This window comes from Colletotrichum lupini, chromosome 6 (assembly GCF_023278565.1).
Source record: "Colletotrichum lupini chromosome 6, complete sequence".
NCBI classification, from domain to species: domain Eukaryota; kingdom Fungi; phylum Ascomycota; class Sordariomycetes; order Glomerellales; family Glomerellaceae; genus Colletotrichum; species Colletotrichum lupini.
Genome location: NC_064679.1, coordinates 1957245 through 1977157, shown reverse-complemented (window position 1 = coordinate 1977157; position 19913 = coordinate 1957245). Strand labels below are relative to the sequence as shown.

The 19913-nt window shown below is 52.3% G+C and overlaps 7 protein-coding genes across 7 annotated transcripts; 3 read left to right on the top strand and 4 right to left on the bottom strand.

Annotated features, from left to right (window-relative positions):
- Window positions 1-578: 578 nt before the first annotated feature.
- Window positions 579-1848, bottom strand: CLUP02_12071 (tetratricopeptide; the record flags this gene model as incomplete). Its single annotated transcript, XM_049291035.1, has 3 exons — window positions 579-669; window positions 723-1756; window positions 1846-1848. 3 exons carry the CDS (start codon window positions 1846-1848, stop codon window positions 579-581), a joined length of 1128 nt encoding a protein of 375 aa, XP_049148180.1.
- A 683-nt stretch (window positions 1849-2531) lies between these two features.
- Window positions 2532-4369, bottom strand: CLUP02_12070 (uncharacterized protein; the record flags this gene model as incomplete). Its single annotated transcript, XM_049291034.1, has 4 exons — window positions 2532-3422; window positions 3478-4046; window positions 4140-4282; window positions 4326-4369. The coding sequence occupies 4 exons, from the start codon at window positions 4367-4369 to the stop codon at window positions 2532-2534; spliced, it is 1647 nt and encodes a 548-aa protein (XP_049148179.1).
- Window positions 4370-8285: 3916 nt separating this feature from the next.
- Window positions 8286-9528, top strand: CLUP02_12069 (glycosyl hydrolase family 16; the record flags this gene model as incomplete). The annotated part of the gene is made up of 2 exons (XM_049291033.1): window positions 8286-8379; window positions 8492-9528. 2 exons carry the CDS (start codon window positions 8286-8288, stop codon window positions 9526-9528), a joined length of 1131 nt encoding a protein of 376 aa, XP_049148178.1.
- Window positions 9529-11746: 2218 nt separating this feature from the next.
- Window positions 11747-12164, top strand: CLUP02_12068 (uncharacterized protein; the record flags this gene model as incomplete). Its single annotated transcript, XM_049291032.1, has 3 exons — window positions 11747-11827; window positions 11915-12055; window positions 12129-12164. The coding sequence occupies 3 exons, from the start codon at window positions 11747-11749 to the stop codon at window positions 12162-12164; spliced, it is 258 nt and encodes an 85-aa protein (XP_049148177.1).
- Window positions 12165-13131: 967 nt separating this feature from the next.
- Window positions 13132-14188, top strand: CLUP02_12067 (uncharacterized protein; the record flags this gene model as incomplete). Its single annotated transcript, XM_049291031.1, has 2 exons — window positions 13132-13167; window positions 13217-14188. The coding sequence occupies 2 exons, from the start codon at window positions 13132-13134 to the stop codon at window positions 14186-14188; spliced, it is 1008 nt and encodes a 335-aa protein (XP_049148176.1).
- A 186-nt stretch (window positions 14189-14374) lies between these two features.
- Window positions 14375-15928, bottom strand: CLUP02_12066 (uncharacterized protein; the record flags this gene model as incomplete). The annotated part of the gene is made up of 4 exons (XM_049291030.1): window positions 14375-15191; window positions 15247-15557; window positions 15610-15619; window positions 15663-15928. The coding sequence occupies 4 exons, from the start codon at window positions 15926-15928 to the stop codon at window positions 14375-14377; spliced, it is 1404 nt and encodes a 467-aa protein (XP_049148175.1).
- A 1453-nt stretch (window positions 15929-17381) lies between these two features.
- Window positions 17382-18910, bottom strand: CLUP02_12065 (FAD dependent oxidoreductase; the record flags this gene model as incomplete). Its single annotated transcript, XM_049291029.1, has 2 exons — window positions 17382-18620; window positions 18710-18910. The coding sequence occupies 2 exons, from the start codon at window positions 18908-18910 to the stop codon at window positions 17382-17384; spliced, it is 1440 nt and encodes a 479-aa protein (XP_049148174.1).
- Between the last annotated feature and the right edge of the window lie 1003 nt (window positions 18911-19913).

Genomic DNA, 19913 nt, shown 5'->3' with positions numbered 1-19913 from the left:
ACAGCTTCTCAATGAGTGATGCGCCGCACATTATCAGATTTCTTTTGTTCGAGTTGGCACTGGTCCAATATACTATTCTTGGCCCAACAAACAGCTTGTTAGGTGCCGCTTTCTACGGTATTGTTTAGAGAATGGCGTCAGCGCAAGCTGGCTTGTCTAAAAAGACACAGAGGGGGCTACATTTTATATCATGAGAGTATTGTGTTTCGCATCAAAAGCAACTCAAAATTGGCGAAGGACCAGCTTCATTAGAATTGGTGGGCAAAAGCTTTAGAACAGACTGGGGGATACTTGAGCTTAGATTAGACTGGATGTATGGATAAGAAGGGTCAATAGCTCGGCCAACATGCTCAGTTACCTAAACAGTACTTTGCCGCCGATCGTTAAAAACGTCCTTCAACCTTGGTCAAGGAGACTCGTCTCATGGGTCCGTTAAATGGTGTTCTATTCATGCACAGGAGTTTTGTGCACGTTATTGTGAGGGTAATTCTAGTAGTAAGTCGGAGTGGTTATCGACTGTGTTTCCTGGTTTCTCCAACGGCAACGTTCTTTCAAGTATGAGTTCTTGAAACGACGCTTTAGGCCGAGCCTCCACGGCCAGCACCAGCACCAGCGCCTCCTCCGGGAGCACCGCCCGGTGCACCTCCACCACCCATCATGTTGCGTGCCCTAGAAAGAGTTAGGACTGACTTCTATGCTATTGTCACAGGTAGACCACTTACATGTCGGCAATGTTGGGATCGGACATGAGAGAGTTCAGGTCAGGCATACCGCCACCGCCACCGAAGCGGTCGGCCATCTCGCGCAGGCGAGGGTTGCTCATGAGGTTGTTCATCATGTCGGGGTTGCTCATCAGGTTCTGGGCCATGCTCGCGAACATGGGGTTGTTCATGATCTGGCTGAAATCGGGCATGCCTCCGGCACCGCCGCCAGCTCCTCCGCCTCCGCCGAGCATGCTCGCCAGACTGCTCAGGTCGGGCATACCGCCCGCGCCACCGCCCATGCCGCCACCGACACCGGGTGACTGGCGGGGCAGGTCGCGCTCCTCGACCGACATCTCCTCGACACGGCGCTTGGCCGTCTCGAAGCCCTTCTTCATGGCCTCGCTGCCGCCGGAACCCTCGAACTCGATGCCCTTTCCGTAGGCTTCCATCGCGCCCTTTGCGTCGCCGAGGGCGAAGCGGGCGAGACCGAGGCGGGACCAGGCTTTCGTGTAGGCCGGGTCGACGGCGACGGCGGCCTCGGCGTCTGCCTTGGCGGATTCGTGGTCCTTTGCGGCGGAGTGGGCGGCCGCGCGGTTAGAGAGGAAGACGGCGTTGCCGGGGTTCAGGGCCAGGGCCTGGGTGTAGAGGGCGATGGCGGAGGGGTAGTCCTTTGAGGCCATTGCGGCGTTGCCCTTTGACTTGAGGGCGTCGGCCTCCTTCTTATCTTCTTCGGTCACCGTCTTGGAGGCCGAGGCGGCGGCGTCGGCCGCGCCTGCTGCTGCTGCGCCGGCGGAGGCGCCCGCTGCCGCGGCGGGGGTGGAGGCGTTCTTGAGCTTCTCGTAGACGGAGTAGACTTGGTAGAGGTTCTGGGCGCCGACGGCCTCTGCGAGGATTTTCTTGTCGGTGGGGTCGACCTTGAAGGAGTCTGCGATGCACTGGATTGCGACGTCGATGGAGTCCTTGTCGTCGGCGGGGAGGGTGCCGTCATTGACCGAGGTGGAGAGGAATTCGCAAATTGCGACGGCGAGGCGCTGTTTGGAGGTTACTGTCGCCTGGAGGAGGGGTAAAATGTTAGCTCATGATCGTAATCTTCTCTTGGCTGTCTGTCCCTGGGCAAGGGGGATCGGGACGGGTTGCTAACCATTTTGACGATGTGTGAACTTGTGGATGTGTATATAATCGAATAGAGGGAGGCCGACACGAGGATGGGGGTATCAAGAGGTGTTGTAAGATGGTGGGGAGCTTGGATGTTGTGTTGTTGGTTTTTTTGGGGGATCGTCCTCCTTTGTTACGATGGCTGGCGGGTTGGGCTTTGCGGCTGCTTGGCTTGCCCGCGTCACTCCCCACGTTCTCTTTTCGCCCGGTCGGTACAGCTGTTTGGCTGGAAGGTTCCAGCGCAGCCGCGGTGAAGGTGGGGGAGGAGGGGGACTGGGCGGGTGGGCGTCAAGCGGCGGCGGCGTTGGAGCCTTGGAGGGGAAGAGCCTGAAGGAACGTACCGGTTACCCCGCTGAATGGGACACACGCATTTCCTCTTGGCTTCAATTTCATGCAATCATGCAGATATACAGTTAAATGCAAATAGTATCTTTGTTCATCACTGTTGACCGCACGATAACAGATCAATACCTTAATCAGATGATTCATTACTGTCAAACAGAGGCCGTAGAGATGAGAAACGTCTCGCCATGCTGAACGACATCTAATCATACAGGAAAGTACTAAAGCAAAAGAGACATGCAATCATCCTATCCTATCCGCCAACGCCGTTTGATATGCAGGTGTGTACTGTCGCTGTTAAACATGTTTGATTTCTCATCTCAACATTCCCTAAGCGGCGGGAGAAATGGAAGAGGTCTGGTTCCTCCGCCTATCCACGTTGCGAATCTTGCGGAGGGGCTTGTTCTTCGCGAGGCGGTACTTGGTGTAGAGCCGAAACACGTCGCGGATTACCACGTACATGCAGCCTCCGACAAGGTTCCGGCCCCATTGCTCCTGGAGAAGACCTGTTCGGATCTTGAACCGACCAAAGGTACCCGCAGGAGATGTCCAGTGCTTTGGTAGCGCCAAACGGATGGCCTCGCCCATGGCGGCGGAGAAGACTGGTAGCAGGAGTGTGCTCACGATTGCGTTTGTGACGTCCTTGAGGCTGGCCTGAATGCCACGCTGGCGTGGAGCTGCAGGCGCCGGCTGGGCTGCTGGTTGCTGCGGTGCCACGATCGGTGCTTGCTGTGGTTCGTTACCTGGCTGAGGCAACTGGGCAGGGAGGGCGGCAGCGATATCCCCGGCGCCGTTATCTTGCTCCGCTGCATGTGCCTCCTCGATCTCCTCGACGAGAATCTCGAGGTTGACCATATCATGGTCCTGTCCCATCTCCACTTCTTCCAGCTCAACCTCCATCTCCACGTCGGGGATGTCCAGCATATCGATAGCCGCATCGATCAACCCCCCCACCAATCCGACGTTTCTAGCAGCTTCGTTGCCGCCCTCGTTGTTCCTACCGCGGCGGCGGCGGTTGCCGTTCTGTATGTTGTTCGCCTGAGGTGCGGGCTCGGGCAGTCCGGCAATTATGCGCTCCCACCTCTTCTCGTACGGGCAGACGAACTCGTGCCATAGGTTATTGTATACAGCTCTAATGTACGGGAAGCACGCTGCCGCGAGTTGAGGGGACGGGGGCCAGGAGAAGAAGTGATCGTCCTTGGCCATGTGAAATACGCCGTACTAGATCATGTCAGTCAGGCCCGCGAGGAATGAGTATAAAGAAAGATATGCTTACCAGCGCGGCGACGGGCATGAAGAAGACATTGCCCAGAATAGGGACCGATGAGCCCAGAACCAGGGCGGGCGCGATAGTCGGCAGGATCGCGACGTGGATCCAGTTGACCATGGGCACGCCTCTGGGGTTCCTGTCATTGAAGAAGAAGCGATACGTCGCCTCGGGGCCCGCAAACACCCGCACCGCAATGTTGCCGTACATGGCCAAGCTGACCCATGTGCCCGCGCCGATCCCGCCGAGGATCAGGCCCGGCGACACCCTGCTGAAGGACTTGTAGATCTGGTTGCTGAGCGCGAGCGCCGGGTCGTAGGGCTCGTCAATGTTTATCTTGGCCTTGCACACCGGGCAGAGGATCTCCTTGCCCTCGCGCTCCAGCTCCGTGACCCACTGGATCATGCAGTCTTGGTGGCCTTCGAGGGTGCAGGGGCACGGGTCGACCCAGGCGGACTCGGAGGCGCCGGACTCGTTCTCGTCCATGAGGCAGATGAAGCAGCGGCGCTCGCCATCTTGAAGCCCGGTCTGAAGCGAAGGTATCGTGTCGGTCATGCTGGGTAACTGGCGCGAAGGTGCTCAAGGTAGAGGTGGTCGGTTTGTTGAGGTTCGGGGGTGGGAGGTGCGGAGGAGAGTGAGGGTATATCGTGTGCGGGAGCTCTTAAGCCCACGGCGCAACAAGGTTTGCAGAAGTGGGAAGGTGTGTGCTTCTATCGCATGGTAAGGATTGCAATGAAAATCTATGGTTTGGTATCGCGAAGGTATAGGGAAGCGATGCTGAAATGTGAAATATCGTGAGGTGGTTGTGAACAGCCTAATTGTCCGTCAGTAACTGGTCAAGCTTAAACGGGTGTGACATCAACCGCCCCAGACGTCCGATTAACCGCCAGTGGAAATCCATGGTGAGCTGAGGCGCAGGGTGGAGCCCTCGGGAGTTAAGGTGCTCGAGGTCATGTGGCTTGACAAGCTATGTCCCTCTAGCTTATGTGCCGGTTCTGTGGCTGTGCAGCTGAGTCAGCATCTCTGTGACGGCACAACTGGGCGGAAGGTATCAGTTATGCGATCTACAACTCGTTGAAGGCGAAACCAAACCTTCCCACCATGAATCTCTTTTATAGGCAGTCACAAGCAGGCCGTCATTGTTTCGCATTCATGCTAACAAAATCGAGCGTCTAAGAGATTTCGTAGTTGCTTGGGTAGGTGTATCGCCGTGACTAACACTTGGGGAAATAATATTTTCTCCTCATACGGACTCAATCAAAATCCGGCCAATAGCACAAAACTGTGATCATTGACGCGCAATACCAACTCCTACGTTTCCTTCCAGACAATTTCATCAAACCTTTTCTCATCCACGTGCTCTTATGATCCTGAAATACATAGTCATCGGTCTACGTCTTTCCCCGCGCCTCTTACCCAAGCTCAGACTTGTCAAGCGAATGTTCGCATCCGGTTCAATGGTGCGTACAACGGTTGTGTTGACTATCTAAGCCATAATACCCAGGGGATCTACGCAGAGTACCATATAAAGCTCCTGTTGAATGCTCCTGGACTCGCGGAAACCACTAGATCATTGGGCTTTTTATGGCCATCGGTAAAGGAAGAGAGGCTTGCCGAATGGCGCTTTCCGTATTTGATCATGATCTTCGGACTGGAGTATCGGTAATGTCTTCCCATAATTCCCCGAGGCGTTCTTGAGTAACTGCCATAAAGTCAGTTGGAATATGAAATCCATAACTAGTCCAGCCTTGGTTTCATCTAGTACATTTGCCTGTAACGTTCCGTATATCTCAGTCAATAGGTATACAGGATGTTATCAGTGTATAGTGAGCCTATGGTCAAAGAAACGTCCACGAAACTCAGAGCTGTTCCCATCTGTGCTCGGTTATAAATTGCTCCTATTTGTCCGTGTTCACTTCGAGTCGAAGATCTTTGTGTCGTATAAGAAAGACAACATGGAGGGGCTGTCCCCCTTCAACTCCGATGATCATTGTGTAGACCTCATCAGCCCATGCCATTGACTCGATCCCAAAATTCAGGCATATGTTTAACATTTGGTATATTTCGTGGCTTCCCTCTTCCTCTCATCTCTCCACACTCCTTGCTCTAGTTTCTTCATCCCACATAGTATTCGAACGCAATCAGTCTCCTTACCTCCTTTCTTCGGCGACGGGCATATCATCAGGAGCGTTTTAAATAGCAGTATTATATACTGCCAATTGCCTGCTCCCCCCCCCCCCACCCCCACCCCCCCCCCCCTCACCCCCCCCCCCTCCCCCCCCCCCCCCCTCCCCCCCTCCTCCCCCCCCCCCCCCCACCCCCCCCCCCCCCCCCCCCCCCCTTCCTCCCTTTCTTGTCCCACGCCTTGCACGAGATCAAGCAGCGGCTGCCCAATTCACGCCTTACTTGGGCTTGATCAGGCTCAATTGATGGTCGAGGCGTACAGGAACAATGCAAAATATAGAGACTAATTGCGCTCTTGCATAAACTAGTCCAGACTCGAGATCATCGAACTGGCACGGGTATTCAAGCAAATCCCCAAACTCGAGGTCGAACAGGAACTGGTACAGGCATTGTACGGTAACCCTGATTCCAGATGCTTTGAGGAGAATGGCGGCGTCGAGCTCCACTCTTGGAAAGAAAAAGAGCGTTGACGATGTCTCCGAAGTAAAAGATGGGTTAGCAGTCATACATGGTGACTTCCGATTTATCGACGAGTTCCTACCGAGATCATGTTCCCATGCCAGACTAAATCTTTCAGACAGGGTGTGCTTGACATCATCGACGCTAATAGGCTGTTCAAATCCATTGCTCGCCTTGCCGAGCCTGCAGTAAGGCCGTATCAACTCCAGAAGTCTGCATGCGCGGCGGGTGAAAGGGAACAAATCTTGTGAGCTTGAATTGGCCTTGGAAAACCATACCTGAGGAAGGATCAGGGTTGGGAAACCACTTCGTGACCAGAAGCTCGCCGAATGCTTTGGGATTCTGTGCGAAGATTTCCCTGACCTCGAGTAAGCTGTGTCGCATACCTTAGTTTTGCCATTCCTTGCGAGTTGTATCGCTTCTAATTGGCGATAGATTCTATCACAATCTTATCAGTGTTATCAACTCATTCAATCGTCCTTGCGCGGCCCTGATTGTCGCAGGAGAATTGGACCGTCGCGACCGCACGGCTGATATGTCGTATTTGCTCTAGTGCCTCGAGCATCGCACACACGCTCACTCTTACATGTAGTTTGCCTGTGGATGCGGGTTATGTCGATGATGACGAATCCAAGACCTGTTCAGATCTGCATGGCGTAATTAATCCCCGGAGATCCAGCTCGCAATGCCAAAACAGTGACTGCATCAGTGGCAGTATCTCGCAGCAGCGTTTGAAGGCCCGATGTTGTTCAGATGGCCATCCCGTCGGCCACCGCAGGTTCGCCGTGCCTTCGGCGAAGGCAGGAGAATATCAAAAAGCCATCCGCGCGCACCGAATGCGATCATGATATATGCTGCGCCAACCCCTTGATTTTCAACGTCATCCAGGGCAGTGCTTCTGCCTCCCCCGAACGTAGATCTGCCGAGCTCACAAAATCCCCGGCGGCTTCCCGGCGGGATACGACGCTCACCGTTCACGGACTGTGGGCGATCGGGCTCCGAAATGACCATGCAGATGTCATTTGCTTGGCCGACTTAGCGCCGCGATAGTGCCAAGGGCCGCATACTCCCCTGTCCGTCCGCAGCCCTGCCTCGAGGGAACGCGGCAACGCGACTTCGCAGGCGACGGCGGACTTGGTTGCACTACTGGCGTGCGGATCCGGATGCAGGTACGCAAAGACTTGGTCTCTGGCCTGTGACTGCGATGAAAATGGGATCCAGTGAGCTTAAAGCATGTTTCGTCTGAAGAGCACAGCCTGAGAAGGCCGCAGCAATCACAGTTCTGGGTTTGAATGTTTAGGTTGGCACGGGTTGCCACCGTGGCTGTTATTCTCCGCGGGACATCAAGGATTCTGTTTGGATCGAGGGGCCTCCCGTGGTGTTGTCGCCAACAAGATGATCGGGAAAAGTGCCAAAGTGTATGGGTTATTCAGCGAAACACCCTCCTCTCCAGTCTCAGCCCCCTTAAAACGCACAGATGGGAAAGATACTGTGTGGGAAAGTTTCGACATGAGCCACTTAGGTTTGAGACTCTACCGTTGGTCATCCCGTCTCACCATTTTAGCCCACATCGAACAGAGAAGAGAAACCCTGGCCGGGACGTCCCATTGGTGCTTCAGCCCAACTTGACAAGCCGCACGGCTTTTAATAGCATGAACGGCCTCCCGGCACGGCACATCGGATGGTGGGCGCTGCCCCGAGCGACCAGCTGCAGGTGTCAGGGAAGAAGAAATGGTACAGCCACCCATGCACACGCGTCCCCCTCAATAGATTTCACCCACTAATGAACCCCACCATGGCAACTCCACTGCCGGGAGGCCGAGTGGCAGGTGTTTGCCGTTGCCAAATGCTCAAACGTACGTCAGCCTCCTTGAGATGGGGTGGAAGTGAGGTGGTTGGCTCCAGCTTGTCCAGCTGGAACTCGCGTGATGGGTTCTCCTAGTAAAGCTCAAACACCAGGTATCCATGTATCCTGTCGATTCTGCCCTTCTTTAATGGAGACGATGACCCGCCATCGAAATAAGGGGGCGGGTTTGGTTTCCATGGTTCTTCACTGAAAGCCTCAGCCATTTCTCTCGTTCTATCTCTTCTCTTTTAAAACTTCTTTCCCTTCCAATATACTATCGTTGAATTGAATTTTAGAGGGTTCTTCCTTCGCCGTAAAATTACTCACAATGGCATTGTCTTTCGTTCGTCAAGCGTCGCTCGTTGCGCTTCTCGCTTCTACAACTTTCGCTCAAACTTTTACCGATTGCGACCCTACTAAGAGTAAGTTAAACTTTGGATCCGCGTTCATTTGAGGATATTTCGACATGTCCTCCACCTCACGGTACTCTATGCTTTGGTGGATGAGTTGTTTTGCTAACACGAGATGACTTAGAAACTTGCCCCGCCAACAAAGGTCTGACAAAGAGCACCTATGAGGTTGACTTCACCAAGGGCGCCGACAACGATGCCTGGACCGTCACCGCCGGCAACATCACCTACGGCACTGATGGCGCCGAGTTCACCCTGAACAAGAAGGGTGATGCCCCCACTATCGAGACATCGTGGTACTTTTTCTTCGGCCGCGCCGAGGTCCTCATGAAGGCTGTCCCCGGAACCGGTATCGTCAGCAGTGTAGTTATCGAGTCCGATGACTTGGACGAGGTCGACTGGGAGTGGCTCGGCGGCAAGGATGCCGAGGTTCAGACCAACTACTTCGGCAAGGGCAACACCACTAGCTACGACCGTGGCGCGTTCCACACCATCGCCGCGACTCAGACCGAGTACCACAACTACACCATCGACTGGACCAAGGAGGCCGTCACCTGGTACATCAACAGCAACCTCGTCCGCACCCTCAACTACGCCGATGCCCTTGGCGGCAAGAATTTCCCCCAGACCCCGGCCCGCCTGAGACTCGGCATCTGGGCCGGCGGCGACCCGGACAACAACGCCGGCACCATCACCTGGGCCGGTGGTGAGACCGACTACACCAAGGCGCCTTTCACCATGACCGTCCAAAAGGTCTCCATCACCAATGCCAACCCCGGTGGCTCTTACACCTACAGCGACATGACTGGTGACTACTCGAGCATCAAGATCGGCGCCGCCACCGACGACAGCACCAACGCCGGTCAGAACGACACCACTTCAGGTAATACAACCTCCGAATCCGCCTCCGGGAGCTCCGACGCGACAGCGACGCCTTCCTCTGGTTTCCCCGTGTCCTCGGGCGCCCCGCTGAGAAACTCCACCACGACAGGAACCACGATCCGTCCGACGGTTGCTCCCTCGGCCACCCAGTCTGGCTCGTCCGCCAGCGCTACTGCCTCCACCGGCGCCAGCGCTGCCGCTGGAAAGCTGTTGACCGGCGCAACTGTTGGCACTGGTCTGTTTGGATTTGCTCTCGTCGCGATGGCTGGCCTGTTTTAGAAGAGATATCCCCCCATTTGTTACAGTAGTGTGTATGTAGTTCTTCCCACAACAGTTAGATAATACAGGACCAGAAGAGTCCTACTTTACAAAGTTAACCCTATATCTGGCCCGCGGGATGCGATGAATTCATGTGATTTTAACCCTTACTTCGATGCAGGAGCATGGGGGGGGGGGGGGAGGGGGTGTGTTTTGGGATGCTTCCAGCACATACGTCGGTGGTAAGTAAATACGACGGTTCAACCCGCCCGCGAGGATGAACCCCGTGTGATATGCAGTCGATTCATGTATGGTTTGCGCCTGAACGCTCAAACATACGCTGAATTTTCGAGGAGGGATTATTGCGTTAAGTCACAAGGAATAAAATTACGAAGCCATAACATTTTCTTATTCCCTTACTTTCCCTTTTTGCTCTCTTCACGATGTCATTTCTTGTGATGATGAGAAGGACGTTGAGAAAAAGTTTTACATGGCACCGCAGCCCTGGAACCACCTTTGCACTCGGGTACCTGCATTTAGTCTTAAGCTGCATCGAGTACACTGTATCCATTGGCTCGTTTGTATACCCGAAGGCCTTCTTGAATTTTTGATACTCACCGCTGCTACCTTTAGAGTCCGATAAGGGGCCCAAACATGAGGGGGCCGTGTCAGGTCCTCGCATTGCACCCTTGCTGTCCCAAACTTCAAGTTCGTCTGATCGAATTCCATGACTCAATGACCTCCTGACTGCTACGTCATTATGCAAAGAAGCGAGCGCAACAGGACGGCTCTTCTACCATTCATCAAACTGGAAAGACCTAAGGAGTTCAGACATTGCAGAGAAGATTATCAGCTACTTAGAGCAGATTGTAGCGAGTTTCTAGTAAGAGAGATTCGCTCTCTGGAGCGAGCCTTTGATAGTTCAGTAATACCCACTTAAGGCTTCGTCTACCCTGATTCTGAGTCGGGGATCCCCGAGACTTCAAGGGCATTCCTCGTAGAGTGCTGCTAATTGATTCATAGGGTCACAATGACACTGGATCACAGGCTCAGAGGCTCTGCAAGATATCTTTCCAGTGATCCCGGGAGTCTCATCATTATGCTTATTAGTGTGCTCTAGATCTGGAGACATGTGGCAAGCCATGATGCCGATTCAGTTCAGCTATTAGACATGGATATTGCAAGACATGCACTGAGTTACTCCTTAAATACTTTCGGTATCGCGTAAACATGATTATTCATTCACAGAAAATGGACTCAGGTTTCGGTATCGGGATAGCTACCTACTTCAAACCTCTGTTACGCATTGCTCCAAATGCTTATGTTCCGTCCGAATTGTATCATCAATCTCTACACTTTATGGTCCTTGGCCTAAGACTGCTCATATTGGCTTCACTCGACACCTGTCGCTGCTTTAACCTAACAGCACGGGATTGATGGTCGCCGTTATCCTCGTCGAATTCAGTTCAGCGCCAGGGCAATATCTTCCATTGATGGTAAATCCTAGGCCGCTGTACCTTCTTATTCACCTGAGCGAGGATGATCCACCGACGGTCCTTGATAACTCACATTTCTGTAAGGACTGGCTGAGGTATTTCCGCAACTCGTTGCCCGCAGAATGCGCGTGGGGAAGTATGGACGATCTCGAAGAATCTAACCTGGTAGCTAGGATGCCCAGGAGCAACTTCATTCTGACTAGCACTTCGTATCTATGTAGTTTTGATGCTCGACAGAAATGAGATCTGCGGGGCAGCGAATGGGTTGGGGGCCACTGCCTGTGTCGCTGTGAACAGCACGACTCGTTCTTCCCCCACTACTCTTTCAGGATCGCAGAACTTAAACATGGTAACCTAAACAATGGAAGCCGAAGTATGTACGAGTCAACTAACCCATGACGATCTACAACTCCAGATCTTCATTCAGCAGTAGAACAATTCTAGCTGTTCGTAACCAATGCTGAATATGGACTCTAGTTTATTAGAGTTCAGAGCTCAACTCATTTATGCCGACAGCCGAATCATGAAGGACACTTTACCTGTCATCTGTGGATAGGTTCCGACGATATACTACTGTGATCACCAGACAATAGGCGTCTCATGATGTTATAAACTCTTTGTTGTTTCCGCGTACTTCAACTGTGCTCTCATTATCAAAAGCCCATCCACACCAAGTCTCTCGTTCAGCAACCTCCGCTCTCCTCTTCAAACATTCATTTGCCGTCGCACCCACAACATTCAAAATGCGTGCTACTACTTTCACCGCTGTTTTCGCTTCCCTTCTCACGGCTGTTGCTGCTGTTCCCCAGGGCTTCAGCTGCAAGGTAAGCACCGAACACTAGCTTCCAAGCCACGCAACACTGGCTACGAGGCCTGACCCGCTGGATCGGCTTGCTAATAAGTCATCAAAGTCCGAGGGCTTCTGCACCTACAGCGACCCCAACTGCAACTTCTGCCTCAACATTGATGCTGCCGCCAAGATCAAAGTCTGCCAGGCCATTGACCCCACCTACAAGAGCGCCCCCGGCGACATCACCCGTGGACCTTCAGGAGTAAGCAAACCCCATCACGAACAGAGTCCTAATTGGCATAGCAACTCAAGCTAACTCACTCTTCACCTTGTAGGCCGACTTCCAGTGCGTGGTTACTTGCTGCCACTAAATGGGGGATGCCATTTAGAGTCCACGATGCATGGCCTAGCTTATCTAGAGCGCATCTAGCTTAAAGCCATAGATAGAGCATACGGATCCAAAGACGAACATGTCTTAAACTCTCCAGGCCCTTAGTTGCCTTCTTCTCCTTGGAAATTGATATCCATTACCAAGCGAGATCTTTCTTTGTCAGGTTTTCCAATAACATTTCGCTGTGCTAAGAATCAAGCTCCAGCAACGAAGATCGCGGCGGGGTTTGTGGTGGCTGTCCGAGAAAGACGGCGTCTACACTCCCCGAAGTAAGCAAGTGGCTGGGGTGTGTGACAGCACCCAAGAGTCTGGTGGCTGTGATGAACGTATGGAAAGGGCTTTTAGCTGTCAAATGTTGATGGCCTGGACAAGTCGGAGACCGATTGTCTAGCTGTAATTGGTCTTAGACCCTTGACGTCCAGAGATAGTATGGAATGTATATGCACATGACATCGGACAACGGATGGCAACGAGGCCCGGGCTGAACAGACATGGCGCTTATTTAGTAGTAAAATCCACATTTTCCCCAAGGATTGTATGGACTGAGCGGCGCTACGGAGGCACAGATGCCGACAAGCTCATTAGGCGCATGCCAGCAACCACGTCAATGTCGGCACGGCCCTTCTACCAACCTCCGATGGCCGGTTGCAGGACGGTGGGAGATATCAAAGCAGTCGGTTCATATAGAAGCTGGGAGAGCAGATATCAAGATGATGGGGGTGCAATTCTTACGACTGTGTCTTCACTCCTGGGCCTGAAATCATATACGTCAAGTTGAAAGCATTCAACCCATTGAAGCTCTGGCTTGACTGGAGGTCTTATCACTTACAACCCCCAACATTCGAAATCTTTTCGCGCATTCGCAACATCGAACGAACTCTAATTCAACTTTACGACCCCTGCCAAGAACCAAACTCAATTCCTTTGCCATCCAATTCTGCCAAGCCATGTCAACTTCAACACCGGCCACGAGTGGCCAGCAGGTAAGTTACCCTGTATTACCGTCATGTTGTCACCGCTGACACCGCATAGACGCCGAAAGGACCTCCTTATGCACCAGTTACAGCTCTTCTGGGCTTGACGCCGACCGTGAATGTCGACGTGCCAATCTGCGCCGTCTTGATCGTTTTCTTCCTCAGCGGATTCGTCCTTAATATCACCATCTTTCGGCGGAATAAAGCTCGCGGGCACAAGTTCCTGCCTTCGGTACTTCTCGCCGGTTTCTGCATGGCCCGCAATATGGCGCTGGTCCTACGCATTGTCTGGTCTACCCGCCACGACAATGCTAGTTTGACAATCGCCGCCAATATCTTCGCGGCCGCGGGTGTCATCATCCTCTTCATTGTCAACCTCATTTTCGCCCAGCGTTTGGTCAGGTCGATACATCCCACCTGCGGATGGGGTCGCATCCCTTCGATCGCCTTCAAGGCTCTTTATGCCTACGTCATCATTTGTCTTATCATGACCATTACGATCACCATCATTTCTTTTTACACCCGCAACCCATCGACCTTGAACACTGCGCGCATCATCCAGTTGTTTTCCGGAACATCTCTTGCTACATTGGCCTTCTTGCCGATTCCGATTGTCATCGCGACCGTACTCATCCCCAGCAAATCCGTCCCAGAGCCCTTTGGCAAGGGTTCGCTCAGGACAAAGATCATCCTGGTTCTCTTCACCTCCACCCTGCTAGCAATGGGTGCCGGCTTCCGCATCGGCGTGAGCTACACTACGCCCCGGCTCGCGTCGAACCCAGCATGGTACCACCACAAGGCGTGCTATTACGTCTTCAACTATATTATCGAGTTGATCGTTGTCTTTACCTACGCACTCAGCCGTTTCGATAGGAGGTTCCACATTCCCAACGGATCCAGTGCACCGGGTCACTACTCTGCAGGTGTTGAAGACGAGAAGCGCTCGAGCAGCACTAGCAACATCAACGACATGGATGCCGAGCGGTCACCAAGTTACAAGGAAAGCTTTCGAATGGAGAACAGCCCATAGAAATAAGATATGACTTATGACAGGGAGAAAGGAGTTTGATAGATTATGATTTAGAAAGTAGAGAGCTATAGCTCTTCCTACAGCAGGAAAACAAGTGAACCTGCAGAGAATGTAAAATATGTTACATGTTAAGTATCTTGAACCATCATGAACGGTTGTGTTGTGCCTTTCCATGCCATAGGGACCTCAGTACGAGAACTCGAAAGCAAAGCCGACGTCTGGGTCATTCTGATAGACGGCAACGGTAACGATGCCATCTCCATAGTTGTAGTTGGTGTAGCCGAGATCGTCAGGTTCGGCGACACGATCAAACCGACCCGGGGCTGTGTTGAACCGGATCGCTTTGATAGGAAGTGATCCGGACTCAGGAAGACCAAGGGCGCTCAGTCCGCCAATCTTGACAAACCAGACGCCAGTGTTCGGACGACATCCAGCCAAGATACGCACGACTCGCTGGTTGGGATCGACGGTAGCGTACGTATCCACAAGCGTGTCCTCGGACATCTCGGTGCGTACACGATACCCCGTCATGCTCTGGGCATAGTAGACGTACACCGGATACTCCCGAGCAGGCCGATAACTAGTGTCATATATGTCATAATTGGCACCGGTCTTGTCCTTCCCGAGAAGATATGCCAGATAGTCGTTGAGTTCCTGACCGCCTAGCCAATTGGCCCGAAGACCTGGCACGTTGTGTCGCTCCAGCTGGCCAATGTTCCATATGAGACCGGACGGAACTTGCTGATCCGGGTGGCCGTACTCCTGGACGTTCCAGATACCCTGGAAGTCGACGCCAGCAGCATTCAGATACTGACGGTAACTATTGAGCGAGGTAGTTAAGTCCCCGTTCCCGTAAAGGAAATGAAGACTGATCTGGTCGGGGATGGAGTTGTTGGACTTAATGAACTCAGCCCAGCGTGAGAAATAGTGTTCGACGCCTTGCGAAAAGTTGGGCAGATGACCGTAGGACGGCCCAATGACCTTGGCATTGGGGAAATCCCTCCTGTAGAATGGTGAGCTGGAAGAGCTCTCGGCCCGGGGTTGGGTGATCAACTTACATGATCTTGTGGTATGCATGACCCCAGTACTCCAGCCATCTGTCTATTCCTCGGTCGAGGAAGTCAACATTGTCAATTTCGTTCCAAAGGTCCCACCAAATGTTGTCGACCATGCCATCTTGTTTCAGCAGCGCAAAAAACGTATCAAGGAAGCTGTCAAAGTCTGCGTAGCTTCCTCCGTCACCCGGCATCGGCGTCTCGGCGAAGTTCGGATACGAATCGGTCCCCCACATATCATGGATCATGATTTGGAAATTTCCCCCGTGGCGGCGTGTGACCTGGTATGCAGACTTGAGGTACTCGTAGCGACCCTTGGGTCATTGTCAGCACAGGTAAGGGGGGTTTCATAGGTTAATTTGGTACTTGCCATGAACTCGTTTAGTCCTCGAGTCCATCCACGGCGGGGCTCAGCCAACTGCGAACCACCAGATCTCATGTTCCAGAACTTGATGTCAGATAGCCAATGGTCAGGGATCTGGTCGGGGTTGCTTGGAATTCCGAGTAAGACACCAGAAGCCATATGTTGCGGAGTACCGGTGTTGTCGTTGAGCCAGACATAGGATGACCCAGAGAGATCACGCTTCTGGATGACAGAATGGGATACCGGTTCTGGAGCGCTCAGGACTGCGCCCAGGGCTGGCAGTGTCAGGCCCAATAGGACGATCAAAGCATTTCGAGCCATGGTTTCTGTAACTTCGGCGCGATGAATGTACTTGAAAGATGGCCTTCGAAAATCCTTTGATGAAGAACGAGTGAAAGAAGGAATGTTCGAGCGGTCAAAGGGAGGTTTATATGGCAGACCTCTTTCTATAACGCACTGGCTTCGCGGGTATCACCATAGTATCTCAGACTACTAGCCAAACAGCATCTCAACTACATTCACGGAAAGAATCTTGCACATAGAAAACTAGGAGGCAGCTCAATAGGCGCCCATCGACGTTTATTTTCCCGGACGCCATCATCGCTTGTCGCATCCGGATAAAGAATGCCAAGTCCGGTGGGGGTATGCCCGGTGGGCGTCCGGTGCACAATGCCGATTGCGCCGTGCCGGTATATGTAATTCAAAAGTGAGAGGAATCGCTATTGGTGTAATTTCTTCGCCGAGCACACTTGATACTACCCAAAAGAGCCGGTGTGATGCCCGGCAGAAACACAAACGGCGGGGGCGGGAGACCAAAGCCTCAAACGAGGGGTGAAGCTGGAAATCAAATAATCGAGACTACCTCTTAGTCACGATAGCTTCTCGTCTCCTCAAAACTATGGATGGAACGAGATAATTACCCCTGAAGCCCCTGCTCTGAGGAGCATGGTCATGACTATGCTGACCCACGTGCATACTTACTTCCATCCTGGCTGTTAGATGTAGCATCTAATCAATCAAACTGATGGATTAGATTACGTCAAAGTCTAAATTTACGGCTTATCAGATGGGGCGATCGTCGCTCTTTGAACCCGACTGGACGCCGATTCAAACAGAATGAAGTTTTTGAGCGAACCAGATATTTCCTTTCTCTAGAGCGGGGCTTATCCAGGTACAGCGCCGAAAGATGCATCCGCGCGGGAACATCGTAGAGCACAGAGTTGAGGGAAAAGGAGTTGAAAGACAACGAGAACTGTTCTCAAGGTGTATATAAAGATGGCGGCCGACTCTTGCCTGCTAACTTGATCCTTCTCATCATCACTCGGAAACACAAAAGAACCCCAGACCAACAAAGGGCCAATCACGGTATCATCTCAACTATGAAGTTCATCCAAGTCTTTGCGATTTTCGGTAAGTTAGTTGACGATTTCAACCGCGGAAGTTCGCTGCAAACTAACGTTTTGGTGCGCAATAGCGTCGATGGCCATCGCGGCCCCCCTCGCTCAAGAAGCACGCACCGAAGCAGCAGCTGGTCTGGAAGCGCGCCAGGGCTGCCAGTGGGACCACACCAAGCCTCTGGGCGGGTACCCATAAGTGCATGATGGTCTCAGCAGCACACACGACAACTCGTTGAGTTTCCTGTATGAGCCAAGTCAGGCGGAGTCAAGTCCTGGTGCTTCTATAGTCTAGACTTTATGCATTCTATCATGGCCATCTTCCTCTGAAGACCGTTATTGAATATCAAATATACACATTAAATCCTCAAACGAGTCATTCACAGCCCCTCAATCAACTTGGGCAAGATGACATTGTTGTACTCCCACACCACAGTCGAGAAGCCTGCAGAGAAGGCTGCTCCCGTGTACCAGGTGGAGCGGCGGCCTTGAAGAGCTGTCTGCTTCTGAATGAATCCTGTACGAAGCTCCCCGCCGGTAACGCGAGGATGCATCTTCCCATGGTTCGCAAAGGCAACAAAGCTGACTGTGCCGTTTGAAGCAGGGACTGTTCCGGCCTCAATTAAGTTGCCAATGGACTCAGCAATGACGGCCTTCATGCTCTCTGAGGTATCCTTATCCGTGCCGACAGCCGTGAACTGGAACAAGTCTTTGGTACCGCCAATGTAGTCGATGCGACCCACCTGAGAGGGGGTAGGGAAGACGGTGTAGTTGGTCGAACCGGGAGCGGGCGACCTGTTGGAGTAGGCGGTGCTGATTTGCAACGACGGGTGACGTAGAATGCCAGCGTAGACGGTGGTGAACTCGATCTTGTCAAACACTTCTGTCTCGGTCTCGTCTGGACGGAAAGGGGCGAGACTTTCGGGGGTCGGCTCGAAAGCGATGAGCAGGCGCTTTGCGTCGATGCAAGTCAAGGTGCCATCAGCGCCGGCAACCTTCACGGAGACACCCTCGTCAGTGCGTTGAGCCGTAGAGACAACAGTGCTGGAGTAGATAACATCATCGCCGAGGAACTTGGCCACGCTCTCGTACAATTCGTAGAGGCGTCCCGAGGCAGGGACCGCGGCAGCGGCGGTTCCCAGTAAAGCTCGCACCATGGGGACGCCGGAAGCCTGCATCACAAACAAGGTCGGCACGTCCATGGTATCGCCAAGGCCCTGTGCCGTGGAGTCCCAGATCTGGGGTACGGCGGCGGCGATGTCGTACTTTTCGACGAACTGGCGGAAGGGCATGACCAGGTCCTCCGGAATGGCGTCCGCATCAGGGAAGTTCTCGAAGCCTGGGAGGATGATGTCCTCGTATTTCTCAAGAACGTCGAGGTACCTCTGAAGCGCGGGATACATGGCGTCTGAAGAAGGCGCATTCCAGCCTGTCACCGGCGAGCCCGTCTTGAAGTCGACGTACTTGTAATCAAGTGTGGTAAACTGCATCGACCCACTGGTTGAGACATTCATGCGCTTCGGGAAGTCAAAGGTGTCTTTGTACTCCATCCATGCCTGGACACCGACGTTGATGGACTTATTCGAAGCCGAGTCATAGTAGAATGCCGTATGGCCACCCTTGAAGATAATGTTAGTTACGACACGTAGTTGCTTCAAGGAGAGGCATCTAAAGAAGGGAGGGTGACGGAAGAGAGGGCGTAACTTACAAGTTGACTAGCTTTTTCTACAACGACGACACTCTGTCCATGGTCTCTCAACCAAACAGCAGCGTGAGAGCCAGCAGCACCACCACCAACGACGATAACATCCCGAGAGATGGTATGGTTGCAACAGCTCAACCCAGCCACGCCCTGCGCCACAAACGTAGCAACGAGACTTGCACCTGCACGCATCGTGCTAGAACGCATGTCGACTTAGAAAGCGTGGATAGTTCAGAGAGTTCTCACCAACACGTGATCTTTTGGAATGCGGCAGTGCTTCTGGTGTGGTAAAGCGATTGATAACGAGACGCACGTCTACGGCGAGTCTGCAGAATCACGGGAGATTTTAAATCGAGTTGTCGAATGCCCGCAAAGTAGCACAACATCAATTCCCGAAGGTTGAAGACTACGTCTGCATAGCCTACGTACTTGACTTTCCCAAATAAGTATGCATATCTCGGTTGGTGGAATCGATCGTCTTGGCCGCCAGCCGTTCTCGCCGACATGGAGTCTTCACCCCGCATTGGACCAACGGCCGCTGCATGCCGGAAATTGCATTGTGACTGATGGATCCTAGACGGGTGAGCTAAATCGTGAAACTTTGTTGGATGTCACGTCGATTTCGTCGAACCAACAAGTTCAACAGCGAGAGAATACAGGCATCTTTCGAAGATGGTGTGATAATACTACACCTTGAGGGACTTTCGAACCAGGATTTTAGGGCACAATGTACGGCAGACTGCAAGAGGCACTCCGCCAAAACACTTTTTTCATATGTCAAAGCAGAAATCGTATTTTACGGTCACCCCACTACCCAGGATAGGGTCTAGACTAGTGTAGTAACCTATAAATAGGGGTTATAGAGATTTATAGCTTAAGAGATACTTTAATTTCGTAATATATTAAACCGTACGGCGGTATATAAAATTGCGCAATATTGTACCCCGACGTAAAAGTTTTTCTTTTCCTTATAACTTTATTATCAAAGTAACTACTACTTTTTACCCTCTTATAAATAAAAATCACTCTTTATTTAAGTTATTAAACTAATAGCTCGCTTATAAATATTATAATATAGATCTATAATAACTTCTAGTCTCTATATAAGACGTTACCGAACTAATCGACTTTATAATACCTCCTCGTAAAGCTATTCCGAAACGACTAATCGATAATAATACTCGTATAGGCTCTGCCCTTTTCGTATAAT